This window comes from Lampetra fluviatilis, chromosome 36 (assembly GCF_964198595.1).
Source record: "Lampetra fluviatilis chromosome 36, kcLamFluv1.1, whole genome shotgun sequence".
NCBI lineage: Eukaryota > Metazoa > Chordata > Hyperoartia > Petromyzontiformes > Petromyzontidae > Lampetra > Lampetra fluviatilis.
In genome coordinates, this window is record NC_136310.1 from 8,145,416 (window position 1) to 8,167,946 (window position 22,531).

General features: G+C 51.8%; 1 protein-coding gene across 3 annotated transcripts; it reads right to left on the reverse strand.

Moving 5' to 3' along the window:
- On the reverse strand, positions 1–22,045 carry EIF5A (eukaryotic translation initiation factor 5A). 3 transcript variants are annotated; one of them, XM_078873318.1, is made up of 6 exons: positions 21,948–22,045; positions 6,751–6,930; positions 5,526–5,630; positions 4,761–4,892; positions 1,343–1,417; positions 1–743 (listed from the first exon to the last, which is right to left on the reverse strand). In XM_078873318.1, exons 1-5 carry the CDS (start codon positions 21,993–21,995, stop codon positions 1,355–1,357), a joined length of 528 nt encoding a protein of 175 aa, XP_078729444.1. In that variant the 5' UTR covers positions 21,996–22,045; the 3' UTR covers positions 1–743; positions 1,343–1,354. The 3 variants fall into 3 exon arrangements, with proteins under 3 accessions (XP_078729444.1, XP_078729446.1, XP_078729445.1); XM_078873320.1 differs by having other exon boundaries at positions 21,938–21,990; XM_078873319.1 differs by lacking the exon at positions 21,948–22,045 and adding an exon at positions 13,325–13,414.
- Between the last annotated feature and the right edge of the window lie 486 nt (positions 22,046–22,531).

Sequence of the window (22,531 nt, forward strand, 5' to 3'; positions counted from 1 at the left end):
AGGGGGGAGGGGGGGGGGGGGGCCGGTGGGTGCGGCGGGTACGGGGAGGAAAAAAAAAGTAAAAAGGCAAAGCTGTGCTAAGGCGTTGTGGCCAAAAAAATGCTGTTGTCGACGGTTACATTTTGCTTCTGTGCGCACGCATCGCTTCGCATTCCATCTCGAGATCAGAAACCCACGGGTGATCGAGTCACGGACGTCTGCGGTTCGTGTGGGGCTTGGTGACGAGGGACGGGTTGGGGTGGGTGGGGTGAGCGGATCGGTGAGCCTGCGTGTAGATACGAGGTGGAGGGGGGGGGGGGTGAGCAGGACTTGAAGGGACGCACGGATGGGTAGCGCCGCCTCGTTCCCCTTGACCCCTTGCCAGCGGCGCGCGGTCACAGCAGCGCTTGACCGGCGGCGACGCCGACCGCCGTGGGTGGTTTGGTTCGAAGGAACAGGGCGAGACTGGAATGGGCCGAACGCCTTCTAACGGAGGGGGGGTGTCCCTTGGCATCAAGAGCGCTCGCTAAAAAAAAAACCTCTTTGCTAATTTGTCTTCTCGTTTTCAGGAGTTGTGTGGAGGAGGGGGGGGGGGGGCGGCAGGTTGTGTGTGTGTGTGTGTGGGGGGTTGCTTTTTTTATGGAAAATAAAACTAAATGTTTGGGTTGGGCCTGGATAATGTCGGTCGATCGCAGTGGTTTCTGTTATTTTAATAAACTTGTGTTGTCTTCTCTTGTTAGCATTCACACCTCCAATAAGCAAGGCTGCAGGGTCGGGGGCAAGGAAGAGAGAAAGACGAGCGTACGCACACACACGCACGCACGCACACACGCGCACACACACACGCACGCACACACGCACGCACACACACACACGCACACACACACACGCACACACGCACACACGCGCACACACACACGCACGCACACACGCACGCACACACACACACGCGCACGCGCACACACACGCGCACACACACGCGCACACACACGCGCGCACACACACACGCACACACACACACGCGCACACACACACACGCGCACACACACGCGCACACACACGCGCACACACACGCGCACACACACACGCACGCACACACGCCAGTCAGTTAACCATCCGCTTCCCGCACCCGCGTCGTCTCACTTCCTAGACAGCTAGGGACTGAACACGCCTCGGTAGCGGCTAGGAGAGCGGAGGCGGCTTGTTCACAACGCTTGCATCGCGACGCGTCGATTTAGTCAGCGGCCCGACGCACGACTACTGGCACCGCCGGGCGCCCACAGGTTGCGATTTCGAATCGTTCAAATCGTGCGAATCGTCGGTGGTGAGAGTGGCGCTTGGGCCCGGCGTGTGCATGACTCACCCACAACCCGCCTTATTTAGCCATCGCCTTGATGCCCACAGCGCTCTCCTCATTCATGGCGGACAGCACTGTGACCTGGAGACACGAAGACGACACAAAGAGAGGGGGTCACACGCACGTCCACAGTCGGAGATCCGTCGCTAGAGAGCGCGTCTGTACGCTGGCGCGGGTGTCGGAGAGGCTGGTGACGCGTTTCCCATTTGAATTAAATTGCCCTTCTCTCTCCCGCCCCCCCCTCTTCACCCAAATCCAACGACAGCTCTGAACCCAGAGTTAACTTTGAGTTTGACGCAAGGGGCGGAGAGAGTTGGCGCTCGGAGTTCGTGTGCCTCGCGATAAACCTGGCCAGCTAAACATCCTGTCGTGGCTGCTAACATGAGCAATAACAATTAAATTTATATAGAGCGGCTTTTCATATCGGATCTCAAAGCGCTGTACATGTAACAGCAGCAACACACAACTCGACGTGAAAACAATTATATTCGAAACCATTTACTAAATTAACTGAAAGTATAATTAAGCGATAATGTCGCCCGTTAGAGGGGAAGAGAAAAAAAACGTGGAATTTAAACTGGGTACGAGCCAAACATCCCAATGCTGAGAAATGACCTGTAGATTTGATTCAATTGGGATTCTGAATTGCAAAATGGGTCCCCCGACTGTTGAGACGTATCCCGACCCTCCTGAATGAGTCACGAGACTTGGCGAGGTTTTGATGGGTCGACAAGCAAAATAAACCCAAACTATTTTTTTTTCACCAGGGTAAGGTCCACCCAAACTGCCGCCTGGCTATCGCAAATGATAGCCCAAGGAAAGTGCCTTGTCGTGTGAACATTTATAGCAGCCAAAAATACCCTCAAGGTCACTTGAAGGGATCTCGGAGGTAGCTCTGTGAGATCCGCTTCGGTGGAGATTTCCAAAATACAAAGGGCTGCACTCACTGCCCCGAAGTATCCGATAGCGGCCAAATACACGAAAGCCACGATGTTGATTCTAAATGTGGAGGGAAAGATCGGGAGGACCCGGGACAAAACTCGCGACCACGCAGAGAGAGATACGCAAACGCCAAATATACAACCGGCGTCAAAGGGTTGGGGCATCGAACCCACAACCTCCTGCATACCAGGCGAGGGAGTTAACATCACATCACCCCGTGACGTGCCACACGCTCGGCAGAATGCGGTGCACCACGAGGCCAACCCGCGGAATGAGACGCCACAGAACTAGATCTGAGATTAATTCCAAGTGGCCCCTCTTAGGCCCACACGATACACGTTCGTCAACAACACAGAGGCCCTTGAAAGGTAAAAAATATACATTTAACAGGCGACGTTTTAGGCAATGGCCCTTATTTATGACATAGCACTTTGACTCGGACAGGAAATCAACAGAAGCTGCAGCAGGGTAAACGGCCCAAGCTAGGGGATATAAAGGCCAATTTTAAGGAGGCGAGTTGTCAAGATGGGACTTTGAAAGGCTCCCACCGTCTCATTAGCAAGGGGCCAAAAGCGTTCCGAAGAGCTCGGTAGCTGCACTGCATAAAGTCCCGTCACCCCCAGGGAACGAGCCTCGACCCACGAAAATCTCAAGTCGGGGGGAGGGGGAACCAACAACAATTACCGAGCAGGCAAAAAACAGCCAATGTGGCAGCAAAGAGTTTAAAGGGGGACCCCCCCTCCCTCCTCTGGGGCCGCGTGACACATTATAATTGGTTTTTACCCTTCTATCTGGCAACAAAACTGACACCTTTTTTACAAGGAGTCATGTTTGCATAGACCACAATACCTGCAGCCATAATGCAAACAAAAAACATAACTCTGATAATATATGCACTGTCCTTGAAGTTGATATTATCAGAGTTATGTTTTTTGTTTGCATTATGGCTGCAGGCATTGTGGTCTATGCAAACATGACTCCTTGTAAAAAAGGTGTCAGTTTTGTTGCCAGATAGAAGGGTAAAAAAACTATTATAATTGTTTTTTTTACTGCCAAATGAGGTTCCAATGGTGTAAATGCGTGAAACGTCTCCGACGCGAACGCATCTCAAGGGTGCTGTACAAATTAGGGGCGGGGGGGGAACGTGGCGAGGGCCTGGGATGGGGGGCGGGGGAGATGAGGGAGTCTCTACCCACACACATTGCCAATCGCATTACGACTCCCCGCTACCCTCGCTCTGTTTGCGCGTCCAGTTTTAACGTTTCCGTAACTCGATTTTTGTCAATTGTGCTGCGATCCGTCTAAAAATTATCTGGCCCCGACAGGCTATGGGTGACGTCCGTTGGCGTATTTCTTTGCCCGCAACTCTGCAAATCAGGGCGTCTGTCTGTCCGTGCGTCCCGTCGGCATCCGATGTGTCCGTCTCCGGGGTAGGTCTCCCGTCCGTGTGGTGTGCGTACTTTGTGTCTCCTCCCGCGTGTCCGTCTCTCGGTTTTTTCTTCCCATTCCGTTCCGAAACCGGAAGAAAAACTTATAAGTAAAATAACTATCGGCCACGCGGCAGGGCGTGGGGTGGCACAGTTGGAGCGGAAGATGGCAACAGCCCTCACGAGGCCTCAAGTGAGAAGTCACGACGAACGCCATCAACGCGGGGACCGAACATCGATCGATCATCGACCTCCCGGTCGTCTTCAGAGTAACAACCAACGTGGCGACCGAACATCGATCGATCATCGACCTCCCGGTCGTCTTCAGAGCAGCAACAACAACAACACCACCACCGCAACAGGCCATTTGTACGAGCCACACACGAAAGAAAGAAGTCACTAGGCGGGTCAAGTCCTAGCGCGCGCGTCCGGTGCTCTCGCGAGCAACAAGCGAGCGGAGGTCGTGCCGGTGCGGCTAAAACGCAGCAAGGTGCAAGATTTATTCCGATTTAAAGCTTTCGTGACTGCAGGGATTCATCTTCTTGGTTCTTTCGGTAAAGTCACATAGAATGGAAATAATAAAATAAAACATAATAAAATAATTCTCACGACGTTTCGGCCACAACGCAAGCAGCCGTCCTCAGGTGGAGAACAGGTCTGTCGAGAAGACAGAGTCTGAATGTTTTAAGTCTGTCGAAAAGACTCTGTCTTCTCGACAGACCTGTTCTCCACCTGATGACGGCTGCTTGCGTTGTGGCCGAAACGTCGTGAGAATTATTGTTTTATTTTATTATTTTATTATTTCCATTCTACGTGACTTTACCGAAAGAACCAAGAAGGTTGGCAAGAGCGCACGTGGTGCACGGTGGCATCTGCCAGGTCGCCTCGGTGAGTCCACCCACAGCGCCTGGTGGGGGTGGGGGAGGGGGGGGGTTCTTGCCCCGTCAGCTCCACCGGCGGCATCGAGAGCCTTGCAACAGCTTCACGCGACGAGCCTCAAAAGGGCACCTAGCCTGGCACCATCTCGGCTGCCGACCAAGGAGCCCTCCACTCACCAGCATCTCCTCCCCGGCCTCGTGCTTCTGCTCGATTTCCTTGCCCAGCTCGCCCTCGGGCAGCTTCAGGTCCTCGCGCAGCTCGCCATTGTCCATGAGAAGGGTGAGGTATCCGTCCTGGATGCCAATCAGCTGTGCACGCAAACACAACAACAAGAGATCCACCCCCCCCCAATGTAACCTCGGCAGACTCTGGGGCAAGTAGCACCCACGAAGGCCGAACCGCACACGAGGGGGTGGGGGGTGGCCAGCACCGTGCCCGGCCGCCTTTGTCTCTCCAGTGGCGATGTTTACACATCGCGTCAGTTACTCATTTGAGGTCGAGTCGACCTAGGGGAGGGCCGAGGACCGGTTCGCGTAAACGAGGGCGGTGATTATATTGCCGGAGCCACGCCTGGCCACCCAGCATCTCTCCCCGGTTTTTACCGCGCTACACCGGGCAAACACGTGTAGAGTCACGACAGGAGCCGGCGGTGATTTAGAGAGCCCCGGTGGCAGGAGTGGCCATCACCGAGTGGGACAAGAGGGTGAGAGGAGAGGGAGGAGAGAGAGGTGGGAGAGTATAAGAGGGGAGAATGGGAGGATGGCGGAGATGAGGTGAGAAGTGACGGGGTGAGTAGGAGAGAGTAAGAGCGGAGCGTAGGAGAGAGGGAGGTGAGGAGAGTGCGAGCGGGAGGCGATGGCAGAGCAGCAGTGGAGAGGCCGTGCGTAGTTGAGATTCCACGAGAGTAGAAGAGGGGGGGGAAAGGAGGGATGGCAGCGTGCCTGGTAGTCGTTGCGCTTGATGTTGGGCACGTCCATGTTGTGGGTGGAGGGGCAGATGTCCTCGTACTTCTTGCCGTTGAAGATGTCGATGCCGATCATGTGGACCTGCGTTCGGGGGGGGGGGGGGGAGAGCAGAATCGAGAGGCGGTTAGACGGTCGATGTCCTACCCCCGCGCACGCGCCGGACCGCCCGGCCATGCCGTGCGGGTCGTGGGGTGGTGGAGGTTTAAAATCGGCATTTGTACCTTGGGCTTTAAAAACAACGGCGCTACTACGCCTCTCTAAATAAAATGAACGGCCGAGCCGCGTCCCGAGATCCCGAGATTCAGCGGCGAGCGTGTGGGATGCCGCCCCTTCAACTTGCAGAACGTCTCGGAACGGGAAATTGTACGCGATTCACACGAGGACGACCACCGCCCGCTCGGACCCCCTCAACCGATCCACCGATCCAGTGTATAAAAACTAAACTATTAAAACTATATTTTTTGTATAGCTCTTTTCAAAAGCGACCTGGCCACAAATGAGAGCTCAACAAAGTGGCTTATCGCGTGGGAAATTTACATCGGCCAAATACTCAACGTGGAGGGAAAAACCGGAGGACCCGGAGAAAAATTCACGCGACCACGGTGAGAGGGAGGGAGACATGCAAACTCCAAATATACAGTAGGTGTCAGGGTCGCGATCAAACCCATGACCTCCTGTGCACCAGGCGAAGGAGTTAACATCTCCACGGGGAGAGAGAGACACCACAAACAGCAGGAGTCAGGGTCGCGATCAAACCCATGACCTCCTGTGCACCAGGCGAAGGAGTTAACATCTCCACGGGGAGAGAGAGACACCACAAACAGCAGGAGTCAGGGTCGCGATCAAACCCATGACCTCCTGTGCACCAGGCGAAGGAGTTAACATCTCCACGGGGAGAGAGAGACACCACAAACAGCAGGAGTCAGGGTCGCGATCAAACCCATGACCTCCTGTGCACCAGGCGAAGGAGTTAACATCTCCACGGGGAGAGAGAGACACCACAAACAGCAGGAGTCAGGGTCGCGATCAAACCCATGACCTCCTGTGCACCAGGTGAAGGAGTTAACATCTCCACGGGGAGAGAGAGACACCACAAACAGCAGGAGTCAGGGTCGCGATCGAACTCACGACCTCCTCCGCCCCCCCCCCCCCCCGTTGCGACCGGTGACGACGGCACGGCCGCCCCCCGCCCCACGCTCACCTTGGCGTGGCCGTGTTTGCCCGTCTTGGAGGTCGACATCTCTACGATCTTGCAGGGGCGTCCCTTGAGGACCACGTATCCGTTCTTGCGCAGCGCCGAGCACTGCTGGGGGAAGGTGGCCGAGGCGCCGGCGTCGCCGGTGTTGAAGTCGATGTCATGATCCGCCATGCCGTTGCCCAACTGTGCCGGATAAAACAAAAGAACATTGTTATTATTATTATTATTACCCGTTTACATAATTGGCTCAAACGCCTCCCTGTGCCCACCGTGGCACAGAGGTCGCAACCGGGTACCCGATACCCGTACCCTACCCGATACCCGGCCGGGTACGGGTAGCCGTTTGCGACCCTGGTGCGGCCGGGTACGGGTACGGGTAGACCGCGAGTCACTGGTGAGTCACCGTTTGTCACTCATTTCCCAACGTCTTGACTCTTCTCACAATTCAAGTTACTAGAATCAACCCACCCGCGCCTGCAACATGGCTTCATCCCAGAGGTCGCAATCAGGTACCCGATACCCGTACCCTACCCGTACCCGGCCGCGTGCGGGTAGGGTATGGGTACGGGTACCCGTTTGCGACCCTGGTGCGGCCGGGTACGGGTAAACAGTGAGTCACTGGTGAGTCACCGTTTGTCACTCATTCCCCAACGTCTTGACTCTTCTCACAATTCAAGTTCCTAGAATCAACCCACCGGCGCCTGCAACATGGCTTCATCCCAGAGGTCGCAATCGGGTACCCGATACCCGTACCCTACCCGATACCCGTACCCTACCCGATACCCGGCCGGGTACCGGTAGGGTATGGGTACGGCCGGGTACGGGTACCCATTTGCGACCCTGGTGCGGCCGGGTACGGGTACGGGGGCTAAGGAAATAAAAACCCGTTTGCGACCTCTGCCCCACCCTCCATCTCCCCGCCGCCGCCCACCGCGAAAACAGACGCCGCTCCTCTTCCATGCAAGCAGCTCCTTCTCTAACACTTTTTTAAAGCTATAAACTGTTTTTATTTTACGAGGTAAGGCCCCAGTGAGCTGCATAGCTCTTTTTCAGAAGCTGACTTGGTCACAGATGATAACCAAGTGGATTATCATCATGTCAAAAATTATAGCGGCAGCCAAACACTCGAAACGCACGTCGATTCTAAAAATGTGGAATTAAAAACCGGGGGAGGGATTGAGACACGGCAAAATCCAAATATAGAGTAGGCGTCAAGGTCGGGATCGAACCCACGACCTCCTGCATAGCGGGCGAGGGAGTTAATATCTCATAGCCATCATGGTGCCCCCCTTCTCTCCTTCCTCCGCTCTCATTTTCACCTCCCTCTCATCAGCCCCAACATCTTGACCCGTGGTCACTCCCCACTCCCGCTCCTTCCTGCTGCTCATCCCGAGCCGTGCCCCCCCCCCCGACCCTCTTTCTCTAGGGGGGGGGCTTCTGTCCCGGCAGCGTACTGCCCCCTTTCCCGTTCTCCCCTTCTCCCGCGGTGTGCCATGGGGTAAAAAGGTACTACAGTAGTAATAACAAGACAACTTTCCATTTAAAGCTTTCGTGACTGCAGGGATTCATCTTCTTGGTTCTTTCGGTAAAGTCACGTAGAAGGAAAATAATAAAAGAATAAAAATAAAACATAATAAAATAATTCTCACGACGTTTCGGCCACAATGCAAGCAGCCGTCCTCGGGTGGAGAACAGGTCTGTCGAGAAGACAGCGTCAGACTCTGTCTTCTGCGTTGTGGCCGAAACGGCGTGAGAATTATTTGATTATGTCTTATTTTATTTATTTTATTATTTCCATTCTACGTGACTTTACCGAAAGAACCAAGACAACTATCTGTGACACGCGCGACATTAGCTCAAAGACGAGGCGCGCGCACGTGCGGCGGATCCCCCCATCCTGGCCGGCGAAGGCGCGACTAGCCGGGACCGGTGCGCGTCGCATCCAACACGTGCGGAGTACCAAGCGTCGCCGCCACGCACCACCGCTCTCCGCCAATCGCCAGTAAGAATAATCAGAACCGGCGACGTATCATCGCGGCTACTGCCAAGCAAGCGTTCAACTCCTTTAGCACCCTTACGTAGCCAAGTGTGGATAATCGGAGGTGCGGGGAAGAACTAAACAAAAAACACGCAAAAAAGTGTTCTGAAGAAATTAGCTTTCAATTGCAATTAACTCCATCACTAACCTTATGATAGGCTAGTGATATGGTTACCGTTTCTGGTAATCCTATCACTAACCTAATGATAGGTTAGTGATATGGTTACCGTTTCTAATAATCCTATCACTAACCTAATGATAGGCTAGTGATATGGTTACCCATTCCTAGTAAGCCACGTTGGTTCACACCAATCCCCCCCATCCCCCCACCTTTCTGACAAATGCCCAAAGAAAATGAAGGCTACATCTTGACTTAAAGCTTTCGTGACTGCAGGAATTCATATTCTTTGGGTCTTTCGGTAATGTCACGTAGATGGGTTCAAAGGAAATAACAAAAAATAACAAAAACCTTCGACGTTCCTATCGCAACACAAGCGGTCGTCATCATCGCTTGTGTGCTACGATCGAAACGTCGTAGTTTATTTTCTTTGAACCAATCTACGTGACTTTACCGAAAGACCCAAAGAATATTAAAATGAAGGCTCCCCCCCCTTATTGTCCGGGCCTCCCAGCTTGTTCACTCATTAAAATGCAAATTGCCAAAATCCCTTCTACATTTCTTTTAGTTTTCATCTCAAAGGGCTTCTCAGCGCGGGTTTACGAAATCCGTGCAACGGACCGTCTTCACGCGACAACCTCGCGCGCGACCGCGCTCCGGTTCAGTTTGCCGGCGGGTGGAAATTCCGCGTGCCTACGACAGGGCCCTGGTTAAAAAGGGCTCAATGAGTTAATTGTGTCATCCGCGAGGCTGGCCTGGGTGGGAGGGGGCAACGCAAGGGAATTGTGGCAACAAGCGGCTGTATTTATGTTTGATCACGCATCGTTCGTGCGGTATCGGGTGTCTTGAAACTTTACCAAGACGCTACCCTCCTCCCAAAATATTTCGCCCGCCTCTATCACTGGGAAGGGAGAGAGACCGACTCTCCTAAAGTCTCAACGGGGCTCCCGATTGGTAATGAGGGTCACAGCGTCTTACGTACCCAGGAGGGTGACACGTGGCCCAGCGGGGGGGGGGCGGGGGCCGCAGAGGCTCGCGGTTCAAATCCAAAGCCTGCTTATTTATGTAATTTTAAAGTGCATAGCTCCAGCGGCGTTCTAATATCATACACGTACATTTGTTTGGTGAACTTCTTTCGCACCGTACATAGCCAACCGTGCTAAATCGGAGGTACGGGGGGAAGGACAACAATATAACACAAAGAGCAGAACTAAAGAAATGAGTTTTCAATCTAGATTATTTAAAAGTACAAAGCTCCAGTGGCTTCCTAATATCAGAAAGAGAGAGCGTTCCAGACGGCCGAGACGAGGGATCCCGTGACATCGTCCGCAAGGTCGTGCCGTCGTGCGCCGGGCGCGACGTCGCCGAATTTGCCAAACTTGAGAATCAAAGAAAAAATTAGCCCGAGATTGACTCTGACCCTTCGTAACACAAACACGGCGGTGATTGTTGCCCCCCCGCCCCCCCACGGCTAGACAGACGAATGCCAGTTTGCAGTCACCTTGTGCCCACAGGGACAGCTACCACTGTGGGGGGAGGAGGGGAGGGGAGGGGTGGCGCCATTTCAAAACGTGCCGCGGCGAAGGAGGCGCGATGCGGGGCGCTCTCCGAGACGCTCCGGCGGCGGGCGGCGCTACAACATCAGCAACAAATCCTCGTCGTTACCCCCCTTCACAGACCTCCTCCGCCCCTCCCCAGACTAAATCTACCCCATGACCCCCACCCACAGCGAAACCTACTCTTGTACCCAGCACAGCAAATACCGCAACTCCCCCCCCCACCACCAAACTCTCTGTGACCCCCCAAGATGAACCCTCCAAGACTAAATCTACCCCCGGGCCCCAACCCCACGGCGACTCAAAGACAGGGGGGGGGGGGTCAAAAGTGCCATGTGGCCACGCCTGGGGTCTGGCATGGCGTGTGGGTGGGGGTCGTTTCGCCCCGCTCACGCTCGCCACTTCGTTAACCCCTCTCGAGCATTTGTGTTTGCTCAGCCGATTGACTCCACGAAGAAGCGGTGGGGGGTGGTGGGGGGTGGTGGGGGGTGGTGGGGGTGCCGGGGGGAGTACGAGGCAGGAGTCTGCGTCGCTGGCACCGGCTTGGGGCCACGTGGATGGCGCCGGGCCAAGCCTGCGGGACTCTTGCGGAGTCCGGGAGGGCCGCCATCCTCGCCGCCCTCCTCCCGCCGAACACCCACCCGCCATAGGTGTCGTCATCGCTATCATCGTCATTATCATTCGCTAAAACCGCAGCAGCAGCAGCACCACCACCACCAAATGGACAAATATCCCCCCCATGTAGCCTTAACACACTTTTGTGGCAAGTGCTGCTTGCGAGTGGCGCCTACGAAGGCCGGCACGGCACACGAGCGGGTGGGTGGCCAGCACCACGCCCGGCCGCCTTTGTCTCCCGAGTGGCGATGTTTACTACGCACCGCTACACCAGGTACTCATTTGAGGCTGGCTGAGTCGACCTAGCACCACCACCAAGCAAAGACAAAGACTAAGACCCCCCCACCCCCCGGATAGCCTTAACAGACTGTTGGGGCAAGTGCTGTTAGCGAGCAGCAGCACCACCAACGAAGGCCGGCACCACCACCACCACCACCACGACACACTCGCATCACTCTGCCGTAGCACGAGCGGACATCAGCAGCAACAATGCCACCAGCAATAGCCAACAGCAATACTGCCACTACGAATTCAGAGCATTGGCGATGTTGCTTGCGGCAGTGCGAGCAACAGCACCGCCACTAGCAGTGGCAGCGCGTCGGCACTAGCAGCAACAACAGAAGTAGCAGCGGCGACAATAAGCAGCAGAGTTAACTAGCGGCGCCAGCAACAGCTTCACCGCCAGCAGCAACAACGCTCGCAGCACAAGCGACAAGTATTAGCGCCTGCATCAGCAACACACCGCCAGCAGCAGCAACATTCACAGCCACCTCCGCCACCACAAGCAGTAGTGCCAACAGCCGCACACTTTCATCACCGCCAAGCCTATCAGTAGCATCACCAAGATAGTCAAAGCAGCAGCGTTAGCATCGCTTACATCAACAACACTAACATCACCAGCGGTCCAACGAGCTGCACTTTCATTATAAACAGCCAGTATTGCCATCTGCAGCAGCACAATAAGTAGCAATAGAATAAGCAGCAGAGTTAACATCATCATCAGCAAGACTATCAACCACCAGCAGTACGATAAATAGCAGTTCCATAAGCGGCAGCACAACTATCATCAGCAGTAGAATCATCAGCAGTAGCGGCAGCAGTTCCATCATCAAGCAAAAGCACCATCACGATTAACAGCGCCCGTCAGCAGCACGAGCATCACCACCACCAGCGGCACAATAAGCCTCACTCCCGTAATAAGCAGCAGTAGCAGCATTACCATCATCAGCACAAACAGCAACCACTACCAGCAGCAGCAGCAGCACCAAGCGCAGACAGCAAACACCACCTCCACGAACACACCGCTACCACGCCCAGCGGCCAAGCCACGTGGTGTGCCCTGCATCTCCGTCAGCCCCCCCCCTTACTCCCTCCCTACCCCCACCAAAGACAAAGGTCCCCCCGTGTAGCCTTAGCAGTCTGTTGGGGCAAGTGCTGTTTGCGAGCACCTATGAAGGCCGCAAACGAGACACGCCGGGGTGGGTGGCCAGCGCCACGCCCAGCCGCCTCTCCCCCAGTGCCAGCAACTCATTTGAAGCCGAGTCGACCTAGGGAAGGCCCAGGACCGGTTCAGATAATGGTCACCGAAGTTGGCCGCCGCGAGCTGGAATCGAACTGGGGTCGCCGGGTTCGTATCGCAGCGCGCTGTTACACCACCGCTCCCCAAAACACGACACTAGCCCCCCCCCCCACAACCACCACACCAGTGCGACCCATCACCCATGGTTTTCAAGAAGGGGGGGGGGGGTGAAAGTCACGATAATATTAATAGCAGCGGCGGCGGTGCTTGGTGGTGACCGGCAGCGAGCGGCAGTCGAGAGCGAGAGACCCTCGCCAGGATTTTTACTGCATCATCATCATCGTCGTGGTCTGCGGGGCGAGGCACGCGGGCTGGGCACTGGGACTGCACCACAATTTAACGCTGCGTCGTCGTCCGTCCTCAGGTTGCCGTGTTTGTCTGGCGCTCTCATTAATTATCAGAGGTTTTATCATCCCCCCTCGTCTCGCACCCCCCCCCGCACCACCCACCACATCTCCCAGCACCTCCACCCAGAGGTCGCAACCGGGTACCCGATACCCGTACCCTACCCGATACCCGTGAGTCACTGGTGAGTAACTGTTTGTCACTCATTTCGGCCGGGTACGGGTAAGGAATCGAAACCCGTTTGCGACCTCTGCCTCTGCCACCACGCCCCACCTAGCCACCTCGTCTTTAACAAAGCCTTGTCTTGTACCTTTATTGCCAAGTACCTTGTGTATGTCTTTTGTTGTTGGCCTAACGCACACCCTCTATCTTCTCCAGGTCTTCGTTCTCCGATGCCCAACGTCTATCTTACTCCTGGATCGGACCAACAACAAAAAACGTCTTGAACCCAGGTGTACTACGGTCACTTTCCTGTCTCCCCCCTCTCCCTTCTAATCCAAGGGTCTAAACGCCAGAGCTGACTTTTTTCTACGTCACCGTCTGACCTTCACGTCGCCTCTCTTACTGCCAAAGCTCCGCCCGACTCGCTCTTTAACTACAGAGCTGTGTTTTTTATTTTACCAGGTAAGGGCCTCACTGACTTGGCCACAAACGATAGCTCAACAAAGTGGCTTATCGCGTGGAAATTTGTAGCATCAAAATACTCTAAAAGCACGTTGATTCGAAATGTGGAGGGGAAAACCGGAGGACCCGGAGAAAAATCCACGCGACCATGGGGGAGACACGCAAACTCCAAATATACAGCAGCAGGCGTCAGGGTCGGGATAGAACCCACAACTTCCTGGATACCAGGCGAGGTAGTTAACATCTCCTAGCCACCGTGATGATGAGGATGAGAGAGAGACACGCAAACTCCAAATATACAGCAGGCGTCAAAGTCGGGATAGAACCCACGACCTTCTGGATACCAGGCGAGGTAGTTAACGTCTCACCACCATGGTGCCCTTCTTCCCAGCTTCCATGATCGCGGCGGCTTTCCAAATGCGTCTCCGATCAATCTGACAATTTCATGAATTCTGACAATTTTATTAATTCCCAAACCCCATGCAGTCTCCCTCAGTTTGTCAATTCTACAACGTCAGCCCCCCTCCCTCTTGAGCTAACCGCAGTTCCGGCATTAACGTTTCTATATCACCGCTCTACATTCACTTTCAGTGGTTCCTCCCGTAGCGCCCACTCTCATCTTCATTCACTGCCCACATGTTCTTTAATCGTAACTCGTTCAAACCTCGCTCCAGCGTGCCTTTCAACCCCTTAACAACTCCGCATGATTGCGTGACCCAACCCAACGCTGTGCATAAATTTAGAATCGTATTATTGACCGCAAAAAGCCTGCGCGGTCAAGCTTCCGACAACTCCCGTTTCTCCGTTTCCTCATCACGTCTCACGTCCGGCCACGATCATCGCTCCTTCCAAAGCTTCTCTGCTCTTTATCAAGCGGGGTCTCACCTCCCATACATCTCCAGGTCTCTCTTGACACCCCCCCCCCACACACGCCGGCAAGGCAGCGCAGAAAATGTCCGAGAGAGACGAAGCTCCTCCCGGCAAAAATAAAAACGACTCAAACGAACTAACTTGGTCCGACAGCCAAAACACAAAAAACCCTACCGACGAGGTTTTTCCATGCAAACAAGTTAGTTATTACCGCCAGTTACAATTACCACCCAACGTGCATCGGATGGGCACCGTCATCGTTTCAAGCTTGTTTTGTTTAAACCAAGCAAGAGCTCAAGAGACCAGGTGATGAGTCTCATTTGCAAGAGTGACGTGGGCATGCTGGCGTGTCTGCATGAGCATCCCCTTGCCTGGCAAACAAATTCCAATATTTGTTTTTTGTTACCTGGAAGCTCATGAGCAAATCGCCCGCAATGCACCCTGATCTCGCCTAAGCTCGCAAGCCAAGCAGGTATTTGAGCCTGGACAATGCTTGGGTGGTGGGGGGGGTGACCACCCTGCAGAGGCTGCTGCAAGTCACCAGAGGGGTAAGTGCGGCAACGGCCAGCGTCGTACTGTATTTATACGCTGCCGCGTCTATGCTCCCCACCATCAAGCCGCACTGACCGGCAAGTGACTTTCGAAGCGCTGGGCTGGGGCCATCTCCTCCCCCGCCCCCACAAGGCGTGGGGCCCAGGGCTAATTGACACAATTTGCTGTTACCCAAGGGACGGACCGGCGTGAAGGTAAACTCTCTCGACCTGCGCCCCCCGGCCACCCGCGCGGCGTACGGGAAGGCTCTCAACCCGGCAGTGGATGACAAAGCGCTGCACATGCTGTTATTCTTAAATCCTTTATATTAAGTTCGCTTGCTTGCGTGCTTGCTTGCTTACGACCGTGCAAACCTTTCGGTCGTTTTTTAACCCACTTCCCGTGATCCAATCGAGCTGACATTTTGCACACAGACTCGTTGTGCGAGACAATTAATGTTCGTGAAAATTTTTTTCCTAAATTTTACACTGTTTAGGGAAAACAAATTAAATATTTAATTACCAATTGTTTAATACTGCAGACAATCATCTGACCCATAGGTGGCAGCCATCTCAAGCCAGAGGACGAGAGGACTCTAGCCGCCACGCATATAAAGGATTTAGAGTGAAAAACTTTGTTTTTACGGGTTATACTTATTTTTATATTACTCTCGTTTGCCCGGGAAAGCCTCACCGAGTCTAAGGACTCTCTTTCCACGGAGGGCACTGCGGCCTAGGTTTTTCCGCAGCGGGAGGCGATGATCGCAATTTAAAGTATATTATTCAAGTTTAGCAAATTTCATCCACGTTTTCAAATTTGGCCAATTGTACAATGCAGCATGCACAATGTCCGGATGGAGCGTGGGTCCCCCACCGCCACGGAAGCGTGCAGGAATCTTCCACGACCACTCTCGCCCGCTCAGAAACCCGAGTGCACCGTCGCGTTCGACGAGAGACTGAGCTACGCATTGACTTTGGGATTCATCTAAAACCCTCCGTGGTGGTGGTGGCGGCAGGGTAGGCGGAGATGCCGGGATGGGTGTGGTTGGGCAAAGGCGTTGCCCTCTTCTATTCTGGCTGGGGTTCGTGTCAGGAGAGACACGCGATGTGCTTCCAATGAGGCTTTCTTGTTGCTAGAACCTACATGTATATGTACAGCCGCTCCATCATCCATACAGCAAACACACATTACCTACCCCTAGTTCATACAGCACACACACACACAACCTACCCCTAGTTCATACAGCACACACACTACCTACCCCTAGTTCATACAGCAAACACACACTACCTATCCTTAGTTCATACAGCACACACAGCACACTACCTATCCCTAGTTCATAAGAGCACACACAGACTACCTATCCCTAGTTCACACAGCACACACACTACCTACCCCTAGTTCATACAGCACACACACACATTACCTACCCCTAGTTCATACAGCACACACACACACTACCTACCCCTAGTTCATACAGCACACACACACATTCCCTACCCCTAGTTCATACAGCACACACACACACAACCTACCCCTAGTTCATACAGCACACACACTACCTACCCCTAGTTCATACAGCACACACACACACTACCTACCCCTAGTTCATACAGCACACACCCACACTACCTACCCCTAGTTCATACAGCACACACACACACTACCTATCCCTAGTTCATACAGCACACACACACACTACCTACCCCTAGTTCATACAGCACACACACACACAACCTACCCCTAGTTCACACAGCACACACACTACCTACCCCTAGTTCATACAGCACACACACACACTACCTACCCCTAGTTCATACAGCACACACACACACTACCTACCCCTAGTTCATACAGCACACACACACACACTACCTACCCCTAGTTCATACAGCACACACACACACTACCTACCCCTAGTTCATACAGCACACACACACACTACCTACCCCTAGTTCATACAGCACACACACACTACCTATCCCTAGTTCATACAGCACACACACACTACCTACCCCTAGTTCATACAGCACACACACACACTACCTACCATTAGTTCATACAGCACACATACAACTACCTACCCCTAGTTCACACAGCACACACACTACCTACCCTAGTTCATACAGCACACACACACACACTACCTACCCTAGTTCATACAGCACACACACACCACCTACCCCTAGTTCATGCAGCACACACACACTACCTATCCCTAGTTCATACAGCACACACACACACTACCTACCCCTAGTTCATGCAGCACACACACACTACCTACCCCTAGTTCATGCAGCACACACACACCACCTACCCCTAGTTCATGCAGCACACACACACTACCTATCCCTAGTTCATACAGCACACACACACACACTACCTACCGCTAGTTCATACAGCACACACACACACCACCTACCCCTAGTTCATACAGCACACACACACTACCTACCCCTAGTTCATACAGCACACACACTACCTATCCCTAGTTCATACAGCACACATACAACCTCCAACTCCCTCCACTACTGCGTCCTCACAAAGTGGTGCTAATTTTACCTAACCCCAGAGTGTTAATTTGTCGTATTGTATGTTTGAAAACATATATGTTACCCATACATACACACGTGTACATATATGTATTAAACACGTGCGCATGGGCATTGGGTCAGTTATGGCCAAATCAAGTACATTACCATTTCATAAAATAAAAACCGGTGATCGTGTAGTTTGATTGCCGTTAACAATCTGTCAACTTGTTTCTGTCAAGAGCTGACCCAACATGTTACCATCGAGTCAGTTGTATCAATAACATATCGGAAGAGGGACTTCCATAAGCCATGCGGCTTGTAGGGGGTTGATTTGACCATACTTCACCACGCTGGAAGGTGCGGGATGGTAAAAGTAGGTGCGGGGAGGCACAGCTATGGCAATTTCTAAATACAAAACTAATTTAACAAAGAACGAATTACCCCACACAACCACCCAAAATCAGTCATAATTCACCATCACCAAATTTAGAAGTCCTTAATCCTGATGTTTTTTTTAAAATTCTTAATAAACGCATGCCAATACTGACCAAAATGGCAAAAACGTGGTCGAACCACTGCCATGTCCCAATACGGGCGTAGGGGACGGGAGCCTCAGTTGAGCTGGTGAATTGACAAATGACTGAATTATTGTTTCAATGCAGCTAGGATGCGTTGAGGATGAATCCTATTTACTCGCTTAAACGCGGAGTCATTTATCCCCTGCTTGTGATTGATTGGAAATTCGATGACAGGGAAGGGATTAGTGGCTAAGCGATAAAGGCCACGCCTATGACTTTGCCGATTTTACCACCATGCACACGCCAAAGTTGTCATAGGCAGACTGTGCTACCTTGTGGTCAGCAGAAGGCAATGAAATGTCTGTTGTTTTACTGCACTTCTATGCTCCCCGCGTCAATGCTGCCCACCCTTCGCCGACCCCCACATCGGTACGTCGATTCAGAACGCAGTGTGGCACACCACTGGGCCATTCTAAGCCCACAGCTGGATGAAGGCATCCCCACACTATGTCGTTTACGGCTTTTTACAGCACCTCACCACCATGGCCATTGCAGGTTTGTAAAGCGGAGAGTGGTAAACGCAGGACTGGATCTTGTTATTATAGGGGTGCCCCAGTGGCAAGATGTTAACTCTCTCGCCGGGTATACAGGAGGTCCGGGGGGTTCAATTCCGACCCTGACGCCTGTATCTTTGGGGTTTGCATGGTCACGTAGATTTTTCTCAGTCTCATCTGGTTCCTTTCACATTTCGAATGAACATGCGTTGAGAAAAATTTGGTTGCTATAAATTCCCACATAAGCCACGTCATTGAGCTCTCATTCGTGGCCAGGTTGCTTATGAGAAAGAGAACATAGCTTAGTGGGCCTTAGCTGGTAAAATACAAAACATGTTTAGTTTTGGTTTATTATGCTTGTCGACCTAAGAAAATCTCACCGCGTCTCACGACTCATTCAGGAAGGTCAGGACAAGTTTTAAGAGTTGGGGATGATGTTGCAATTCACAATGTCAATTGAATCAAATCTAGATTGGGATGTTTGGCACATACCAAGTTTAAGTTGTTGTTTTTCTTCGTCCCCCTAGCAGGTGACATTATCACTTATTACATTTTCAGTAAATTTAGTGAATGGATTATATAACAATGCTCATGCCGAGTGTACGCTGCTGCTGTGACCTGCACAGCGCTTTGAGATCCGATATGAAAAGCCGCGATATAAATGTCATTATTATTGCTCATGTTAGCAGCCATGGCAGGGAATCAAACGCAAGTGCAGAGCTGGCCACGTTTATAGCGAGGCACACTAACCACTGCAGCGCTCTCTCCACCCCTTGCGTAAAACTCCAAGTTAACTCTGGGTTTTAGAGCTGGAATTGGATTTGGGTGAAGAGGGGGGCGGGGGAGAAGGGCAATTTAATTCAAATGGGAAATGCATCACCAGCCTCTCTGCAATCCTGCTTCTGACCTGAGCAGGGGTGATTCACCGCATGAAAATAAAATATATATTTTTTTAAATGTGTTATTTTAAACAAGAGAGGCAGCAGATGTCCCCGCCTCGCCTGACACCACCCAAATATTCCACGATGCCCCACCACCAGAAACTTTTTAACTATTAAAAAAGGGCGCTGATAAAAACATTACATTTTTCAGATATTGCACGCACGTGTTCAAATTGACTTTTAGAAGGAAGCAGGATAATTAGTAAAACATTATCCTCGAGCGATTGATTTTTTTCTCGTGAAATGGTGGCGAGATTTTTTTCTCTCTCTCAATTTACAAAATTACTCGGCAAACTGATGATAATTGAAAGAGGCAGTGTTGTTAATGACTGCCGAAATCTGCTAGCACTATAATTATTGAGCGTGTCAAATGCTGCAATTATTTAAACGAATACAAAGGACATTGGTTATATGCTGGCAATGGGCGACTATTAGGGTACAAGTCCATCGCATTTACAGACTGCAGGGGTTATCTGACCGAACTTCGTGCCGGTAAATGAAGATTCACTAAGACATTGGACTAGCGTAGATGTAGGAACAACGTGAATTCCGGTACATGGCCCTTAACCCCAGCGTTTTGAGAGTTTTAAACAGTCTTAGGTGGCTGTTAAGCTAAGACGATGCATTCAAGAATGTTCACCACCCCCACTTAACCCCTATACCAAGACTTGCTCAAGACTGCGAGAAATTCGCCAATTACAAATACTAGCCACCAACGATATTATTAAGCAGACTGCTGCAATTATCCCGATGTAATCTTTAAGCCACTATTATAAGAGTACATCAAGGATCTGGTGGTTACGACATCAAATGGCGTGGCCGGAAAATCCATATTTGATGTTAAATATAAACACGCATTGTTTAATGGACTTACCAAAGGCAAAAACCCCCCGTACAGCCTTAACAGACTGTTGTGGCAAGTGCTGTTCGCGAGCACCTATGAAGGCCGGCACGACACACGAGGGAGTGGGTTGCCAGCCCACGCCCGGCCGGCTTTGTCCCCCTAGTGGCGATGTTTACACACCGCACTCCATGCTCATTTGAGGCCGAGTCGACCGAGGTGAGGCCCGGGACCGGTTCAGAGAATACTCACTGGTGTGCATGTTGATGCTAATAGAATTAGCAGCAAGATGCACACACGCACTGTGTTAAACGATTGGAATCTACAAATAGTATCAATTGCCATGTTGAAATCATCAATTATCGTTTTCAATCCAATGTAAGCCTTGTAAGTGGCACGGTTAAGCATGCAGGCCAAATTCGCCAAAAATGAATGTTAATATTATACGCATTGAATCATAGTACCACCATACAACAGAACTCCAGCTAGCTTACATATTACTCGTGTACAATTATAATCACAATTGTGGTTTATAGACTATAACCATTACGATTCAAACGCTCTTCAAACGCATCGTCGAGACGAGCCAATAGGCGGGCAAGTCAGCATTTTTTCGGACAATCATTATTTAATAAAGCTAAGTGGCACACACACCAAAACTCGCAAAAATTTTAACCCTATGCACACATATATATCTTTACAATTTCCGTGGTTACATCTTTATAAGCTGTACATATACATTTTTTTAAAAAAACTGGATATTAAAGTTCGCTCAGGCCTCTCCCACGAAGCATGGTCAGGGCATGCGGTCACAAATCGTCTTACTTCACCAATGCTGTTAATTAATGTACGTACTTTATCAAGTCGAACACGTGTATTTATGGTTAGTTGAATCGACAGGAGGCCAATTGTAAAGTTAGAATTACCGCGTGGGCCGCTAATTTTATTTTTTTAATTGTTTAAACTTTGAGGCCTAGTCCGAGCCCAGGCGCTCAAGCGCCCACATCACGGTCTCTCCTCTCGTTAAAACAAGACCTGCGCACGATTAATCAGATAACAAATTAAACATCACGTCAAGTGCACGTTACCTTAACAAATTCAAACACAGGCCCGCAACGCACGCGTTAAGCACTTCAACAAAAACCCACAATTTATACACAATAAGCGCCGTTTAGCGGCATCGCCCATAGCGGCGAGACCTCCTTTCCAGGAACTTTAACCGCCACGACAACCTAACGCTCTCTTTGTAAATTACCTGCGTCAATTTTTTTTACTTAGATTCAATTAAACATTTAAGCCGCAATTCACACCAAGCACAGAGCCTGCGCTAGGCCGCAATGGACGTGTACGGTGGGTGGGGTGGAAGCCTATCCCGACGCTAAAACTCTCGCGTATCTCTCATCCGCGCGGCTTCGCTCGCCTCGTCGGGCACACCGATCGGGGTCCCCTCGCCCGGCCCGGGACCCCGCGAGCGGGCGAGGGGAGACCGCTCGAGTCACCCCAAAAGCTCGGGGCCTGGGACGCACCGCCACTCACATGTGCCACTCCGACTCCGGGCGACGACGAGGAGGCCGCAGTGCGCATGCGCGGGGGGCCTTGCGGCCTGCGTCTTCGGATGGGGGGAGTGGCTTCAGGGTTTGGTAGGCGTGGCTTAAAATTAGTGTGGGCGTGGTCATGCGATGAACTCTAGATTTGAATACTCTTAGTTCTTTCGGTAAAGTCACGTAGGTAAAAAAATGTAATTAAAATTAATAAAAAATAAAAACAATAAAATCACGACGTTTCGGAGGCAACACAAGCTTCCGTGTTCAGGTGAAACTGTCACAGCAAAAAATCTGTATCAAGTGATACAGAATCTAGATTTGAAGTTTTCGTGACTGCAAGGATTCATATTCTTAGGTTTTTTTTGGTGAAGTCACGTAGGTAAATTTTTTTTATTAATAAAAGTAAAATAAAAATAAAATAAAAATCACGACGTTTCGGAAGCAACATGCGATGACCGTTCGTCAACGGTCGGAGGCGTGGCTACGAGTGTAGTAGGCGTGCTCTCAACAACAGAGAGGGGGCGGTTACGATTTAAGTGGGTGTGGTTCACGCCATATAAGGAGCGGATGGGTGTG

What these genes read in the sequence shown, in the direction of transcription:
- EIF5A (XM_078873318.1), bottom strand. Translation starts at nt 21,995, where the DNA reads ATGCGCACTGCGGCCTCCTCGTCGTCGCCCGGAGTCGGAGTGGCACAT. An exon ending in CCGGAGTCGGAGTGGCACAT is followed by an intron (nt 6,931 to 21,947) that starts GTGAGTGGCGGT and finishes TATCCGGCACAG; the next exon opens with TTGGGCAACGGCATGGCGGA. An exon ending in AGGCCGGGGAGGAGATGCTG is followed by an intron (nt 1,418 to 4,760) that starts GTGAGTGGAGGG and finishes TCGTGTCTCCAG; the next exon opens with GTCACAGTGCTGTCCGCCAT.